The sequence below is a fragment of the Micromys minutus genome (assembly GCF_963924665.1).
Source record: "Micromys minutus genome assembly, chromosome: 29".
Classification (NCBI taxonomy): domain Eukaryota; kingdom Metazoa; phylum Chordata; class Mammalia; order Rodentia; family Muridae; genus Micromys; species Micromys minutus.
This window is the reverse complement of record NC_137964.1, coordinates 35,604,775-35,619,751: the sequence shown is the minus strand read 5'-3', so window position 1 is coordinate 35,619,751 and position 14,977 is coordinate 35,604,775. Positions and strand designations below refer to the sequence as shown.

The 14,977-nt window shown below is 50.7% G+C and overlaps 1 protein-coding gene across 3 annotated transcripts in view; it reads left to right on the top strand.

The window, feature by feature from the left end:
- TTC28 (tetratricopeptide repeat domain 28) overlaps window positions 1-14,977 on the top strand; it is a 381,921-nt gene that overhangs the window by 343,945 nt on the left and 22,999 nt on the right. For all 3 annotated transcript variants that reach the window (XM_080941079.1, XM_080941078.1, XM_080941080.1), the window contains one exon: window positions 14,835-14,975. In XM_080941079.1, the coding sequence (XP_080797205.1) occupies window positions 14,835-14,975 (141 nt within the window). The remainder of the gene's footprint in view (window positions 1-14,834; window positions 14,976-14,977) is intronic.

Below are 14,977 nucleotides of genomic sequence, written 5' to 3'. Positions count from 1 at the left end.
GTGGAGACTGGAAGGCAGTGTCAGGCATTTGCCTGTGCATCAGGAGGTGTAAGGGGACCATAGGGCTTCTACCTGCAACTCTGGCTGCAGGAGGAGGGGTGTGGCTTTTACTAAAGAGCCTGTGCTCCCAGCCATCCAGAGAGTGCAGGTTCTCTGCCCTCTTCCTGCTCAGCCTGTTGACTGAGCTCACGGGACTGAGGTGTGGATGGCGGCTGCAGAGCTGGGCTGGGGGGGGGCTGGCCAAGCTGCACCAGGTAGGAATGGAGATGCAGCTTGGGACAGCACTGGGTGGTGCTGGGCTTCACATGGGGCATTTGCAGAGACAGCAGGGGCCCCAGCACTCCTGCACCCACATTTTCCACAGGTAGTGGGAGTGGGGTGACAGTGCACAGGTTAACAGCTCACACATCAATTGTGCCCTTTCAAGCGTATGACATGCATGTCAGGTGTCCCCACTGCCCTTGGATAATAGTTCCTATCTGTCATTTCCCCCATGATAAAGCAGAAGCAAATGGAAACATTTCCATATTTTAAGTCCTGGAAGATGGTCAAGTCATGTCGAGGTGCCGGCAACATGGCTCAGCCAGTATAGGTGCTTTTCACCAAGTCTGACTGCTGGAGTTCTGTCTCAGAACCTATACTGGTGGAAAGAGTCCCACAGTTGTTCTCTAGTCTACACATACACACACACACACACACACACACACACACACACACACACACACACACATTCATACACACACTCACACATCACACACTCACACATCACACACACATTCATACACACACATTCATACACTCACATTCATACACACTCACATCACACACATCAGTCACACACACATACACTCAGACAGACACACTCATACATCACACACATACACACACTCATATACATCACACACTCACACATTCATACACTCACATTCACACACACACATCACACACACTCACATATAACACACACACATTCATACATTCACACAGACAGACACACACATCACACACACACTCACATCACTCACACATTCATACACTCACATTTACACACACGTCACACTCACATTCATAAATTCACAGACACACTCATACATCACACTCACACACATGACACACATTATTACACTCCCATTCTCACACACACACGTCACACACATATCACACACACACATTCATACATTCACACAGACAGACACACTCACACATCACACACACTCTCACATATAAGTAAGAGCTGAATCGATAGCTCGGCTGTTAAGAGCACTTGTCAGTCTTGCAGAGGACTCAGGTTCGGTTACCGGCCTTCACACAGTGGTTCATAACCACACCTATCTCTATCCCAGGCACACGTGTGGGGCACATACATGGCAATAAAACACTCATATACACAATCTAATGGATATTGACTGAGAAAGGTCACACTGAGTGACCATCAGACAACTGAGACTGCAGCCTCGCGCAGCAAACAATGTAAGAATAATGCAAGTGCAGAACACGCAGCTTCCTAACAACGCTTTGGGTGTGTTGGCATGAGCAGCTGTGAGGGATGGCATTCCGGGGGACTGGGTCTAGCCGTACACGTCTCTGGCCAGGATCTGACCTGGACCCTGATTCTGTGTTCTTCTAGAATAGGAACATGGCCTCCTCTTGCTGAAGGATCTGCCAGGCTGTTGGGCTTGAACGGCTGTGACACTGGGGATACCGAGGCACAGGGGGCTGCTGGCCATAGACAAGGCGTTTTCTTAAACTATGAGGCCTTACATGGCATTTTCTTGAAAACAATCCTAGTATGTCTGCCTTTCCTTTGGTGGCCCTGCTGCTGGAGTGGTGGGAGGAGCACCAGGGAAGGCAAGGGGCAGGGTGTGCAGATGCTGTGGTAGACGGTCCAGTTTTCTGTAGGAAGTACAGTCACCTCACGCATGCCACTGTGGTCAGAGCATGTGTGGGTCTGTAGCTGCCGAGTGACGCTCAGAGTGACTGGCCTGCCCTGTTGAGCTGGGGAGGCTCCGCAGGTCCTGCCATGCTGCTATCTGTGAGGGCTGGCTTCTGGGAGCCTCAGAGAAGGCCACACTTCCCTTTGTGGCTGTAGGCTGCTGTGCTGAACCCAGAGTCAGAGATGTGGGAGAAATCTTAGCCAAGGATATTTGAGCTCTGAGCTCTGAGCTGCTTCCCAGGAGAGCACTCACATTAGAGCCCAGGAGGGAGGGGGAGGGCACTCACATTAGAGCCCAGGAGGGAGGGGGAGGGCACTCACACTGGAGCCCAGGAGGGAGGGGGAGGGCACTCACACTGGAGCCCAGGAGGGAGGGGGAGGGCACTCACACTGGAGTCCAGGAGGGAGGGGGAGGGCACTCACATTAGAGCCCAGGAGGGAGGGGGAGGAAACTCACACTAGAGCCCAGGAGGGAGGGGGAGGGCACTCACACTGGAGCCCAGGAGGGAGGGGGAGGGCACTCACACTGGAGCCCAGGAGGGAGGGGGAGGAAACTCACACTAGAGCCCAGGAGGGAGGGGGAGGGCACTCACACTGGAGCCCAGGAGGGAGGGGGAGGGCACTCACACTGGAGCCCAGGAGGGAGGGGGAGGGCACTCACACTGGAGCCCAGGAGGGAGGGGGAGGGCACTCACATTGGAGCCCAGGAGGGAGGGGGAGGGCACTCACACTGGAGCCCAGGAGGGAGGGGGAGGGCACTCACACTGGAGCCCAGGAGGGAGGGGGAGGGCACTCACACTGGAGCCCAGGAGGGAGGGGGAGGGCACTCACACTGGAGCCCAGGAGGGAGGGGGAGGGCACTCACACTGGAGCCCAGTCAGGGTCAGTACTTGCTTTGGAAAGAAAGTGGTACTTTTAAAAGGAAAGTAACAAAAGTCATATGATTATGAACATCTTTACAATACGCAGAATCTGGGAGAATGCAACTCATTTTTAAAAGAAGGGGTGGCCAACTACTACCATCTCTGAGATGACTCACAAGTTGAAAATCTGCAGGAAAGGGTTTCCTGGCAGTCATTACTGTGTGCAATCAACTGTGTTCACAGTGGACAAAAACACATCAAAGGTTTCATCATAGACCCAGGGACTTCTAAAAATAACCAAGAAAGGTCTGTGTCTAAACACACAGCCTCTGAGGTGAAGAGCCCAGCACTTGCAGAAGTAACGAGGGAACAGTTTGGGAGGCAGAGCTGAAAGAAGAAGCCAGAGGGCCCCAAGAACAAGACAAAAGGCATCAGCAAACACCAGTGCCTGGGTACCACAGACTCCTTCGAGTGAGGCTGAGAGCCTACCAAGGGCAGCAGAGAGGCATAGACAGCACGGCTGTCATCACGTGGTCACTGTGGAGGGACACCTCCAAAGGATGCACCCTGTTGACCCCAGTTCTGTAAACAGCCAAGGAACAAGCCCTCCAGGAACAAAAGCAAACAGAAGCTGCTCTTAGACTATGGGACCCACTTGGCAGAAGCACCCACCCTTGAGGAGCACCCACCCTTGAGGAGCACCCACCCTTGAGGCTGAAGGAAAATGTGCACCAGGAGAGCAGGTCCTCAGAAAAGGAACAGAAGAGGAGAAAAAAGGCTAAAGGCGAGGTTTTTCCTTTTCTTTTCTACTGAAAATATTTTTTCACATAATATATTCTGATCAAGGTTTCCCTCCCCCATCTCCCAGAGCTTCCCTGGCCTTCCAACTCCACTCCTTCTCTCTCTCTAGAAAAGAAGCAGGCAAATAAAAAGAAAAACATAAAACATACACATAAAAATCCGTAATCTATAAAAACCCCAAATCAGAAACCATGACATACAAGCAGAAGACCAATAAGATTAAAAAGAATAAAAGCCAAACAGAGCAAATAAGACAACAAGCTTTCAAGCAGTCCACTGAGCTCCTTTTGAGTCTGCTGCCCGCTGGGTACAGGGCTGCCCTTGAGTATGGTGTGTATGCCCAGAGAGCTCCATCAGATAAACTAAATTGTCTGCTGAGAGCTGTCAGTCAGGCGGAGTGCCTGGGTGAGGGATAGGAGCTGGATTCCACTTCTCTGAGCAGTGAGACCCCATCTGCTTAGACCTGTGCAGGCCCCGTGCACACTGCCTCCCTCTGTGTCTCTGCATGACCATGTTGATTGAGAAGGCCTTGTTTCCTTCTGCAGAGCTCTCTGAGCCCTGAGGGGCGGGGCTTGATGGAATCATCCCACTCAGGAGCTGGTGACCCAAAGTGTCTCACCCTCCGCAAGGGTCCAGCTGTGGGTCTCTGTGTCACCACAGGAGGAGGCTTCTCTGACAGTGGCTGAGCAAGGTGCTTACTTATGGGTGCAGCGGAGTATGCCGTTCTTAAGTATATGAAATCATATGCAATGCATATAAAATATATAATCCATATCCTCCATATAAACAAAATTCATATTTCCCTGGGGTATTCACAACGAAAGCTCAGTAAGACTAGAAAAAGGAGAGAAAATACGGTTTAAGACCGTGGAGCGGGAGAAGCATCAAACTTGTGGCATATGAGGGTAGAGAATGTTATGAACTTTGGACCAAATGTGTGACTAAGATGAAATACAGAAATTTCTTAAAAGCCCATTCTGCCAAAACCAACACCACATCAGACAGAATATGAAAGGCCCTGGATCTGCTACAGAAATTAAAGTCCTTATCACGAACTTTTAACTCCACGGTAAATTCACTTCAGTCTTAGGAGGTTTTTCTAATGAAGTCTATGGGGTATTTCAAAATAAAAGCCTGCAGGGCTGGGATTGTAGCTCAGCGCAGAGTGCTTGCCTGCTGTGTAAAAAAGCCCTGGGTTCAGTCTCTGGCACCAGAAAAAAAAATGTGAAAGAACAATTTACAGGAAGTCATCTTGAAAGCAGAGCAGTCCTTTCCACCTTCAGCATGAGGCTGTGTCTGCCTCCTGTACAGCAGCATGGGCACCCTCTGGCCTGCAAGCCTGCAGTAGTACTTTCTTTTTAAAATAAGAGTCCTAGGACTGGAGAGATGGCTCAGTGGTTAGGAGCCCTGGTTGTACTCCAGAGGACCAGGGTGTCAGCATCCACATGGTACTAACAACCACCTGCAACTGCAGTTCCAGAGGATTAATTCCCTCTTGTGATGCCCACCTACAGCGGGAAATGTATGTGATACAAACACCCTGCGAGATAAAATCATTAATAATACTATCTAAGCAACCTCAAAAGAGAAAAAAACCTCACCAAAGAACACACCATGTGACTCCCAGCCTCACGGCAAAGCCACGACAAACATGGCTAATCACTTGGAATCCCAGTTCGCCCTTAGACTCGGAATTCATCAGAGTAACCAAAACACAACTAGAACAGCACTGTGGGGGCTGGGGTGAGGCTTTAGTCCAAGGACAGCCTGGTCTATAGAGGAAGACGTGGAGTGCACATAAGAAAAGGCAGCTGTGCATGTGCGTCCTGTAGCAGGAAGTCAGGGACCGGTGCTGGACAGTAAAGTGCATTTGCATGCTTCAGGGGAGAGCAACCAGCATCCATGTGCAGTGTGTACTGGGGGCAGCTTCCAGGGAGAAAAGCAATTTCAATAAACCTGGTGGGACTGACCCATGCCACGTAGGTACGTCTGACAGCGAGCCTCCCACAAATGACTGTCGGCGGCAGGTGAGCAAATAGAGCAGCCGCCCGCCGTGGGAACAGCATGAAGCCTGAACCCACATCTCAGGACCACATCTTAGGACCGCTAGTTTCTAGCTGCGTTGCCTGGAGCAAGTTGTCCACCCACTCCCCTTTCTCATCTGCCAGTGTGGACCCTCATCCTCAGCTCGTGGTGAGGTCAGGCATTGTCAGCCCCTCTCAGAACAGCCCTTACCCACAGCCTGTGCAGCAGAGGCTGATCTTCCTGCCCTTCCCACTTACCAAACCCTCTGGGCCCTGCAATGGTTGCCTTCTCCCCACATGGGCCCCTTGTCGTCCTTCCAAGAACCTCTAGCAACTGGTGGCACTTGTCCATGCATCCTTCCTTGAGAGGTACACTCATTTTCAGTTATGTCTAACTGTGCCACTGAGGACCCCACACACACCCTGTGCCCCCCCCTCTAGACCTTGGGTCCAGAAGCAAAGGCTGTGTGACTGTCTGACTGCACAGAAAGGTTTAGCATGTGTGGCACAGTCAGAGCTCCCTGCCTGCTGTGATTCTGCTCGGCCGTGTGCTCACCCCACAAATATGCAGCAGCAGGAGCCACAAGATGTGGCCACAGAGGCCACACTGGATTCAAAGACAGGAACTCTCTGTACCGTGGGCTCTCTTTCAGCTATTTCTTTACACCACGGATTCCATTTAAGACCTGGAAGCAATCTGAGATTTTACGTGATTAAACACCAAAGTGTTGGCCATTCAGCAAGAGACTGGATGTTTAAAGCTGCTTGGGATTAGCCGGGGACCTCCCCCCCACACACACACCCAGATACCCAGAGAACTGTTATCGGCGAGGGGAGATGTGGGTTGTCTAGAGAGAGACCAGAACAATCCAGTGGTCCAGAGCAGTAACTAGTTACAGGGTGGCAGTGCTGGCGGGAGGCTGCACATCAGGGTTAGCACATCGCTTGGAAGCCACCACCACACAGACACTCCGCCTTCGCCAAACCCTCCTCACCCTTGGTCTGATCCTCTCTCTGCTCTTTCATCTGGGTTGTGCCTCAAACGCTGACTGTAAAAATCAGATCCAAATGCCATGCTCAGCGCTCTCTGCTGCAGCCCAGAAATGCTGGTTCTGCATCATGCGTGTGGCAGACACAGCAGCCAGGGGAGGCCTCAGCCTGATATGTAAGTCAGTCTAAGCTCACGGAGAGGCCTCATTCCGGCGAGTGGTGCCTATCCATCAGGTCAGATCTTAAGTCCGCTGGGCATCAGTCCAGCCTCTGACCACTGCACATCAGAGTGTGTTTGCACCTAAGAGAATTCCTTAGCTCCTTGCAGCCTGAAAGCAAGTGTGTCCTACAGCAGGATAGATCCTCTGTTCTGTGAGCACAGGCTAGACCCTGTGAGCACATGCACAGCTCCTCAGAGCAGACACATTGCCCCTTCCTTTCTCAGGCATTGCTGACCTGTTCTTTCTGCTCTTTAATCATTACATGGGAAAAGATGGTACAGCTTCAGAAGCCTGAGGCAGGAAGAGCGGGAGTTGGATGCTACCTGGAATCATACAGAACCCATTTTGCAGGTTGAGGGGAACAAACAAGAGGGTGAAGACAGACAAGATCTCACTTGCCCCGAAGCCGACCACTGTCATGCACCCCCAGGTCTAGAAACAGCAGCGGCAGCGAGAGGACAGACTCCACAGCCACAGCAGCCGTCCACTGAGCACTGCTTTGCAACTTGCACAACAAAAATACCTGTGGAAATCAAACCGTCACTGCCCTTGTTGTTTTCATTAATTTTCCAACGTTCTGCACCCCACGCCCCGCCCATGGAATTATAGAGACTTGTCTCTCTTAATGCAAATGTAAGTCCCGGATGCAAAGTCCCCTGCCCCACCTATAGGCATAAAACAAACAAACAATCTGCAGAACACTGGCAGAATAATTTGGACCCACAGGGACTCATACATATAGAACCAACAAGAGAAGCCAGGCCACGCTGTTCCCAGTAAGGGTGGCACACATGGCCTCAGCCCCTTGGGGCTCACCAGCATCTGCTTTTCAAGCCCCACAAAGCAGAAGCTGGCTTGCAGCATGGCTGCCATGCTGATGCGTCTGCGAGTGCTGTAGACAGCTCTTGAGCAGTTCCTTTGCCTCTCCTGCTGTAAAGCCAGAAACAAATATTTAGCTGGCTGCAGAGAGCCATCCACATGAGTGCTGTCCCCCTGGGGGTCTTCTGCACACAGTGCCTGGCTGCTCCTTCCACGTGACACAGGACATATAATATATTTATGTCTCGTGTAACCATAGAAACCTGTTGTACCAGGGAAGACGTTGAAATTCTGCTTCTCTCTAGAAAGACGAATAAAGCCACAGGGCAGCCGCCACCACAGCAGGCTGAGTTTAGTAGTGGCCGCATCTGGGGACTTTAACAAAGTAGGAATAGGTACAAGGGGTTAAAAGATGCTCCAGAGCCAAAACATCACTTTCTGACATTGCCCGCAGTTTGTACTTCATGACCCTGAGGACAGTGGTCTTGCTTGTGTCCCTTCCTTTAGGGAGTCAGTGGCACAAGGCAAAGATACAGTTGTTGTACACTTATGCAGTTTTGTTGGCTTACAGCAGTGCCAACAGTGTTTGCAGAAAATGCAGTATGGCCATTGAGAGGGGTGGAAATGATGCCTGTCTAACCCAGGCTCCTCCACTCCCTAAATGCAGCAGTAAGGACTTCCTTCGTCACTGTGAGGAAGGCCAGCCCACAGCAGCCGTGGCACCGCCCAGTCTTTATGTCCCTCTTTTGGGGCATGCAGGGGTCGTAATGCCTGGGAAAGCTTGCTTTGGTTAGTGTATCTCAGTACCTCAATACTTGCCAAAGCCTTCACAAATGTTTATTAATTATAAAATCCCCAAGGGAGCTGAGGAATATAAATCCTGTCTCTTTTCCAATTAATTCCGCACCTTTCCATTTGGCAAATATGTATGTTTTGTGGCTCTTAATAGAATAAGGAACCCCTTGGCTTTTTTTGTCTGTTCAGTGGATTGTTGTTGGCTGTGTGTGTGTTGTGTGTGGGTGTGTATTGTTTAAAGGAATGCATCCATGCAAGCTCCCAGTGCAGCTGAGAGATATCTTGGGCGACACCTGCTGGCTGGCAGTAGAAGGCAGGCTGGTCCAGAGAACCAAAAGCTGTGCCCTCGCCCCAGGCCCTAAGTAAATCCTAAAATCCACAGGGCCCGTGGACTGTGGGTGGTAGGTACAATTGTGGCTGAGAAGGCAGGGCATTTATACTTACTGTTATTATTTTCTTTATTATTGTTATTTAAATGGTAGTATTAGAAAGCAGGGGATGTTTCCCACCAGCTAATAACCATTTAAGTTGCATTTGGGGGCTTTCATGAGTTGACGACTGCTTCTCAAAATCGTGGGCTGTTAAATCCCCTGCTGGGTTAATGTGGCAGAAAAAGACAAGAGGGGCACCAGCCTCTGCAGCTTCTGTGCATTGGCCTCTCTGGTGTCTGGGGGAGGGGAGCAGGTCCTTTCAGAAAATCCAATTAGAGGGAGAGAGGGGAACAGCCCACCAATGCCCCAAGCAGACCTCTGAACTGCACTGACTGTTCCAGCCTTCAGGCAGGAAGACAGCATGGACAGGAAACTACCCCTACCCCAAGCCCAGTGGAGACAAAGGGTCTCTATCTTGAGTGCAGGGGTCTGGAAGCTTTTCCTCATCCCTCCCAAAGGGGAGTACAGGCCACGTTGTCCCCAGACTCCTGTTCCCAGTGTGGTTATCCAACTGACTATTCCAAGGAAAACGTAGGGAATAGCCAATAACTAGAGATTGCCACGGCTTCTTCAGAGACTGTCCTCTACACAAACGCTCCTCTCCCAGCCATTGCCCAGAATTGGGGCACCTCTGTTGAGTGGGCTCATTTTCAGGCCAAGTAGACTGGGTCTGGTGGCTCTCAGTAGTTATTTTGTGCAGAAAATTTAAAGGTGCCTAGATTCAGAGAACCTTGCACAGCGCTGCTACACACCACACAATTCTGTCGCAGCTGCCTAGTGCATACTTGACTTCGATGCATGGGGTGCTGTATGTAGAGCAGCTTTGAGGGCTCCATCCAGTGTACTGCTGAGCTGAGCTGTGGAGCTCCCTTCTCAGTGACCTCCTCCTTACCCAAGGGTTTCAGAAGCCACTCAGATTTTACCATAACTTTCTTCAGTGCAACTGTGGGGGACAAAGGGTTCTGAAGAGGTTCCAGAAGGTTTTTTCTCCATTGTGCCACATCCCCTCCACACACATGCACGTATAAGGCTCCTGAGTAACACCTAGCATCCTAGCACATCTGCTCCTTCCAAGGTCTTCCTGACTCTTAGTGAACAAGGGCTTTGGGGCTCATGGGGCCTTGGAAAACCATTCCAGTTGTAGTGGCCCTTCTGTGCTTTGTAGACAGAATGCAATGAAGACAAACCCATGTATACTGAGGGATCTGGTGCTGCTGAAGGCTGAGGGGATGGGGCAGCTGCCTGGTGAGCTTGGGGCTTCTAGCCTGCGTGGTCCAGGTCACCATCTGTACCTCTGAGGTGGAGGGCAGCATAGGAAGGCACAGGTCTAGAAGCTTGCCATTCCTCGGCTGTTTTGACACTACTGGTGGAACAGGCTACCCAAGGCAAGGAAGGTAACATGTTCTCCTACCTGGCTTTTGCCATGAGGCTTAATGACGGTGTACTAGGAGGGCCTTGACAGTCAGCAACTAAGTCACGATTCCTGACAACAGAGAGTGGGCTCAGAGCTCCTGTCTGGGAGGGGCGCCTGATGCTCTTCATGCTCACACATGCATACCCACACTTCCACTGTGATGTGATATGGGGCTGTCACAAATGCTTACAATGCCCAATCAGAATGGAGGGAAAAGCCAGTGTCATGGGTTTGAGGCCCAGCAGTGTCCAAGAGTACAGTGTTCCCCCTGTCCCGGAAACCCAGCCCTAAGCAAACACAGTCTTCCAGAGTCACTCGAGGGAGTCCAGGTTCTGCTGAGGATCGGGAGAAAGGGATTTTGGGATTGCTGTGAAATCAGTAGAATTTTGTTTTCCAGTGGCTGAGGTCAGCTCTCCTGGGTAGGTAGAGGCTCCCTGTGCAATGGAGTTTCTGGTTGTGCTGGCCCCACAATGCTGGGCAGTGTGTGTGTCCCAGACACAGGTAGTGACATCAAGGGGGCCTTGAGAAGTCCATGCAGCCACCCGGCCTGCGCTGAGCTTGCCCACCAGAGCTTATGGCCGGAGCTGTGGCTCTTCCCCAGAGCTACTGGGTCGTTTATGCTCTCGTGTGGACAGCAGGCCCGGAGCTGACGAGCTGGGCTCCCCGCAGTATCTGTGAGCGGAGCACCCATGGCTTAGAACAGGCTCCTCCCAGGCAACCGCAGAGGCACCTGGGAGCTGTTGGCACTACAGTAAGGCCTCCTTCCGCCATGTTGGGGGTCATGTGACTGAAGCAGAGGTTCAGTTGGAAGGAATTTGGCAACAGGAAAGGGGTTCGTCACTAGCAGAGACAGAAATTAATTTAGAAATCAAATACTTGGTGAAACTGAGCTCTGGCAGAACTCACCCGTCTGCCGGCAACATGTGACTTCACTATCACTTTGCTCCTGAACAAAACACACATTTGCACCGTCACCCAGCCCAGCACCAGTAGATGCTGCCTGGACCGCTGCAGCTCATATTCAAGGGGGCCACGTGCCTGCAGTGTTTCCATGGCGAAGTTTCCAGCTCCTTAATTACAGAAACGTCCTCTGACTCACTTCTCAGCACTGTCTGTCTGGTTTTCTCTGGATTAATCTCATTGGTTAAATGTTCAATGGGGTTCTGTGTGGGATTAGGACAGAATCTGCAATCTCTGAAATGGCCTTAAACGTATCTCCACTATCTGAGCCATGTGCTTATGTGAGGTGGTGTTTTTATTACAGTCAATTATAAAACTGAATATGTGGGCTGGAGAGGTGGTTCAGTGGTTAGAGCACTGACTGCTCTTCCAGAGGTCCTGAGTTCAATTCCCAGCAACCACATGGCGGCTCACAACCATCTGTAATGGGATCTGATGCCCTCTTCTGGTGTGTCTGAAGAGAGTGACCGTCGACCGTGTACTCACAGACATTAAATAAATATATCTTTTTTAAAAACTGAAATATGGACCAACTCAAAAGAGCAATGAAGATGCTATGTCCTGCGGGATCAAATATTTGGCCAAAAGTGTATTCCTTATATGAAAGTAAACGTATATGTCCATCTCCTTAGTATGCACATTTACTGTTCTCATCACAGAGGTCAAGTACCTGGGAAGAAGAGGGTTTGGGGTCATGGCTTAAGAGCTTGCCATTCGTCGTGGGAAGGCTTGCTGGAGCATGTAGTGACTGGTCACATCGTACCCCCAGCCAGGAAGCAGAGGCAAACGCTGACTTGCATTTTCTCCTTTGTCCCTACCCAGCCTGTGGGGTACTGCTGTCTACACTCAGGATCAGCCTCTCTTGCCTCAGTTGAACCTGTCTGGAAATACTTTCATGTTTCCTAGGAGATTCCAACCCAGTTAATCCGGCGAAGAGTTACTATTTAAACTGAGTTTCTTTACGATCAATAAGTGTTCGATTCATACACCTATCTAGTATACCCATGTACCCAAAGTCACAAAGGAAAAATGTCTTGGGCAAAATGTGGTCTCAAGAGCCAGGGCTCAAAGGTTAAAAATGTTTGCTGCACAAGCCCGATGACCTGAATCCAACACCCAGAACCCATGCAAAGACTAAAGGAGCAAACTGACTCAATTGTTCTCTGACCTCCACATGCACTGTGACAAGCACATGCTCCCCACACACAGTCAGGCACATCATTCATGCATGCGCACACACACACCAACACATCATACACATCCACATATCAGGCATACATACACACATACATCATGCATGGCTCTTTCCCTCCCCCTATAAATATATAAATGCTTTACAAAGGAATCTGGTGGTTTGAATAGGAAAGGCCCCTATACACTCATGTTTTTGACTCATAGTGACACAGTAATAAGAGCTGTGTGCACAGTGTGCCTGTGCACACTCGCACATACTCTCTCGTGTGGCACTCGATAGTCTCTGAGCAGAGCAACAGATGTGCGCGGAAATGCACGTGCATCTGATGCCTGCACGGCCCTCGCAGGAACAGCCAGAGTGGGAAGAAAACGCGTCCTTCACGCCTGTCAAGTGCTGTGCACCACTGCCCCCCCCCCCCCCGCGACTATCCTGGTTCACCCTCAGGGAGGGTTTGCTGGTTTTAGGTCCCAGGGACATATCTGAAAGGGTGAGATTCTACCCTGTCACCCACTCCAACACCATTCCCAGGGACTGAACTAGGCTTTGTCTACGTCACACTTCAACTCAGGATGCAAAAGACATGTTTCATTGAGAATGCCGTTGACAACATCCTCTCTACAAAGACTTAAAAATAAGACACCAAGAAACGAGGCTTCTGCTCAATTACAGCTTTGTGTTCCCTGCCAGCAGGCTATGAAGCTGACAGGAAGCAGGCCTCAGCTGTCTGATCACTGTATTTACTGAAAGCAGAAAAGCTAGGACAACTGTGAGCTCCTCCTCTCAGCACTGGAGCACAGACCAGACCATTCCAGGCCGTGGAGACAGCCTCACAGCTCCAGGCTTCATGTGATTTTCTTTTAAAAGCGCTTGGAAGACAATTTTTATTCTTTTATCAGTATAACAGTTGGACTGTTTGGGGGGAGGGGAGAGAGAAAGAATGTGAAAGAGAACACACAGTCTCCTGTCAGGTAAATATAATAATTTACTTTCAGACAACCAGGTTTCTGGTGTCATTTAGAGATAACACTAAAGTAACTGGGTTTTGGCCTTATGGAGAGCAGCCATTTCTAGAGTGACTTGAAGCAGAAGCCTTTCCCAGGAGATTCGGGGAGGGGAAGTAGGTACATTAGTGACTGGACTGCTGAGGAGGGACAGGCCATGAACCAACAGTTTGAGTCTATGCCCACTGTGCCATGCACGGCTGCAAGGTCTGGAGTGTGTGATGGCTGCTGAAGAGAGCGCAGCCTGTGCGGGAGTCCCTGCATCTGTTTCTGTGCACACTCATGCGCCCTCTCCTGATGTTTCTGGTCTCAAAGGTATCATAGCAACTGGCTGTGCCACTTCTAGTTTGGCGCAGCAAGGGCGCACAGGTCTCTGGGGACACTGCCCCTCCCCACAGCTTAAACAAAAGAGGCTCTTTCTAGTAAGGTTAATGACAGGCCTCAGTGAACTGCAGCTCAGCTTTGCAATGTAAAAGGAAAGCTGGGACCCCTGGGGAATGTGGGCAGGGCCACAGTCACTCCTCAGCCATGTCCTTTGGCAACTGCAGTTCACAGCAGGACGGTGCCAACCTTCTGTGCCCGTGTTTATACAAAGTCTAGACCCAGCCTTAGGAAACCACAACCAGATTTCCCTGAATGTGGATGCTAAAAGGAACATAGGAATGATCAGGTGTCTCCTGTACTAACCCTTCCCTCTCTCCAGCATGATGTTCTGCTGAGACACCCCATGCTGTGGGATGTCCCTACCAAAGTGAAGGCCAGACCCTTCCCATCCCAAAGGTCTGCTAAAATTAACTGTGAAAGAGCAGAGGGGCTGGACTGCTGCCTGGGGGAGCACCCTTAATGCCAGCTTTTTACAGCTTCCTACACGTTCTGGACAGCATTTCTAAAAATGCCCAGGGGTGCCAGAGGCATTGAATTTTCACAGTTATAGAAGGGACCACCCTTCCATGACCAGTTTCTTGCTGCCATCTCCAGCTCAGGATTGGAAGTCCATCTTCAGCAAGTGGCTGCTTATTGTATAAGAGAAGCTTTGAAGCAGGAAATCAAGATGAGTTAGCAAGGGATGCTGGGACATAAACAAGGCCATGCCTGTGCAGAGCTGATGGACACTGCTTACAGGGTCAGGAGGCCAAGTCTGTAAGCAGAAACCCTTTCTGGAGCCTCTTGCCATTCCCCTGCAACATGGGCTGGGAAGAGTGCCTGCACTTCCAGGCACATGCTGAATGTTGGACACACTGTTCAAGCATTGCTCCATCCATACAGTTGACCACAGTGTAGATGCTACAGGCACAAGTGAGCCACAATGTGGAAGGCAGTGGGGCCCTCAGCACCAGGAGGCAGACTCCTTAGATCTTTTTCTGATGGCTCTGGTGGTTTCCCGCAGGGCCTGTGCCAGCAGTGAGACAGAAAGCGAAGCTGGAGACATCATGGAACAGCAGTTGGAGGAGATGAACAAGCAGCTTAACTCGGTAACCGACCCCACGGGCTTCCTGAGGATGGTGCGCCACAACAACCTTCTGCACAGGT